At 69.0% G+C, this 2,119-nt stretch overlaps 2 protein-coding genes across 2 annotated transcripts in view; one reads left to right on the top strand and one right to left on the bottom strand.

The window, feature by feature from the left end:
• The window catches only part of EMIHUDRAFT_241198 (hypothetical protein), a gene marked incomplete at both ends in the record, with an annotated part of 2,326 nt that extends 1,766 nt beyond the window's left edge, over window positions 1–560 (bottom strand). The window contains 2 exons of the mRNA XM_005773810.1: window positions 15–39; window positions 154–560. Of these exons, the coding sequence (XP_005773867.1) occupies window positions 15–39; window positions 154–560 (432 nt within the window). The remainder of the gene's footprint in view (window positions 1–14; window positions 40–153) is intronic.
• A 280-nt stretch (window positions 561–840) lies between these two features.
• EMIHUDRAFT_117177 (hypothetical protein) lies at window positions 841–1,959 on the top strand (the record flags this gene model as incomplete). The annotated part of the gene is made up of 1 exon (XM_005773811.1): window positions 841–1,959. One exon carries the CDS (start codon window positions 841–843, stop codon window positions 1,957–1,959), a length of 1,119 nt encoding a protein of 372 aa, XP_005773868.1.
• Between the last annotated feature and the right edge of the window lie 160 nt (window positions 1,960–2,119).

Below are 2,119 nucleotides of genomic sequence, written 5' to 3' on the forward strand. Positions count from 1 at the left end.
CCGCCGGACGCCACCGCCGGCTGACGTGCCTTTGCCGCCCTCAGCTCCGCCGCACCACTGGACGGCTCCTCCTCTTCTCCGGCTGCCTCTTCCCCTCCCTCCTCCCCTCCCTCCTCCCCGCCCTCCCCCCCTCCCTCCTCCTCAAAGTCAAACTCGATCGGCTCGGCGCCGTCGTCGCCGTCGTCGCTGCTGCCGGCAGGCGCAGCTCGCTTCGAGTACCAGGGAGCGAGCCCGGGCGCCTCGCCGCCGCTGCGCTCCGCTGCAGCAGCCTCCACGGCCTCCATCAGCGCGGAGTCGTCGATCGCGTCGAGCTCGTCGAGCGGCGTGCGGCCGCTCTCCTGCGGTGGCGCCTCGTCGTCATCGATCAGGTTCACATGCACCGATGCCGTAACAGGGGCACCGCTCTCGAGCCTCCTCAGCTCAGCCTCCTCCGAGCGGTCCACGTCGCAGGCAAGCCTGCCGCGACAGGCTGCGCCGGGCGGTGGAGGGATCCGCTCGGACTTGGCCTGCCTCACCGCCGCGGCGAAGCGCGCGGCGACGACCTCACGAGAAGGCAACATATACACACACACGCACGTTGCGAGCTGGGCGAGGGATGTTGGCCAGCGATTTGGCGGGAGCCCGCGATTTCTCTTTTATTAAGTTTGCTTTCTATTTGCATGAAAAATCCCAGTCCTCAGGGTAAAGTAAGATTTTCACTTAGAAACACAGAAAAAGAAACTCGAACGCCGCTGGTCGAGCCCGCTGTGGGACGAACGCTGCTCGCCAAGGCTCTCGGGTTGACTCGGCCAGACTAAAACCCCGAGTGGGTGCCTCGCCAGGGCTAACAGGACAACACATATGCCGCTCACGTTGCTCCTGCTTGCCTCCGCTCCCGCGTACGCCAGATCGCCGCGCGCGGCGCTGCGGCCGTACCACCTGCTCGGGAACGGGACGCTCCACCACGGCTCGCCGCGGCCGCAGGACACGCGTGCCCACCGCGTGCCGCTCCTCGTGCTCATCTTCAGCACCGAGGCCAACGGCGCACGGCGACAGGAGCAGCACCGCACATGGCTCAACCACGACTGGCGGGACGCGGCCGGCGAGCCCGTGCCGTGGCGGTACGCCTACGTGATCGGCCGGCGCGGCGGCGCCGCCGCCGCCACCGTTCCGCCCGACGAGCTGGTGGGCGACCGGCTGCACCTCGGGCGCGTGGAGGACACGTACCTCGGCCTGGTGCACAAGACACTCGAGGCGCTGCGGTGGGCGGCCGCCTCGGTCTCCTTCGAGGCCCTCCTCAAGACGGACGACGATTCGATCGCGCACGTCTCTCGGCTATGGGCGTGGCTCGGCGCCGCCGCCGCGCGAGAGGCGTCCGAGGCGAGTGCCTGGCGGTGGGGTCGCCTCTACGCGGGCCGGCTGCAGGTTGACTCGCAGGTCGTCCGCTCGAACTTCACCGCCGCCGACCTGTGGCACCCCTCTTGGTACCCCCGCGACTTTCTCAAGTGGGCGGTGCCGGTCGCCTCGTTCGGGGCGGACCGGTTTCCGCCGCACTGCTCCGGCGGCGGGTACCTGCTCGGCCGCGACGCCGCCGCCTCCCTCCTCGCCGAGCGCGCGCGCTGGGTCGCCGACCCCTTCCCCGTCGAGGACGCCTTTCTGGGCGTCCTCGCGCAGCGGGCCGGGCTAGCGCCAACCAACTTGGGGCCGAACCTGCGCGGGAGGCAGAGCGAGGGCTGCGTCGCCGGCGTCGTCTGCGAGGAGACCGCGCGCCACGCGCTCTTCGAGGACCCGCCCGCCTCGAGCCCGCAGGGCCGCGCGCTCTTCGCAGGCCGCATCTTGGTCCACCGCGTGAGCAGCTTCGAGCGGGCCTTTGCCTGGCTGCTGCTGGAGCCAAGGAGGAGAAGCCAGGGGCGGGCGCGAGGCGGAGGGTCGCAGCAGCGTGGCGGTGAGGCAGGCCACGTCGCAGCTATGGGGAGGTAAGAGTGCCAAAAGGATTGCTGCCGGCAAGACATAAAGGGTGGCTAAGGGCTCTGCCCGCAAGGCGCCCGCGTCGCCGACGCGGTACCATTGACTAATCCCGGGATTCACACCCACAGACCAAATAGCGAAAATCCGAATAAACAATTACAATGGATAACCA

The sequence above is a fragment of the Emiliania huxleyi genome, assembly GCF_000372725.1.
Source record: "Emiliania huxleyi CCMP1516 unplaced genomic scaffold EMIHUscaffold_326, whole genome shotgun sequence".
NCBI lineage: Eukaryota > Haptophyta > Isochrysidales > Noelaerhabdaceae > Emiliania > Emiliania huxleyi.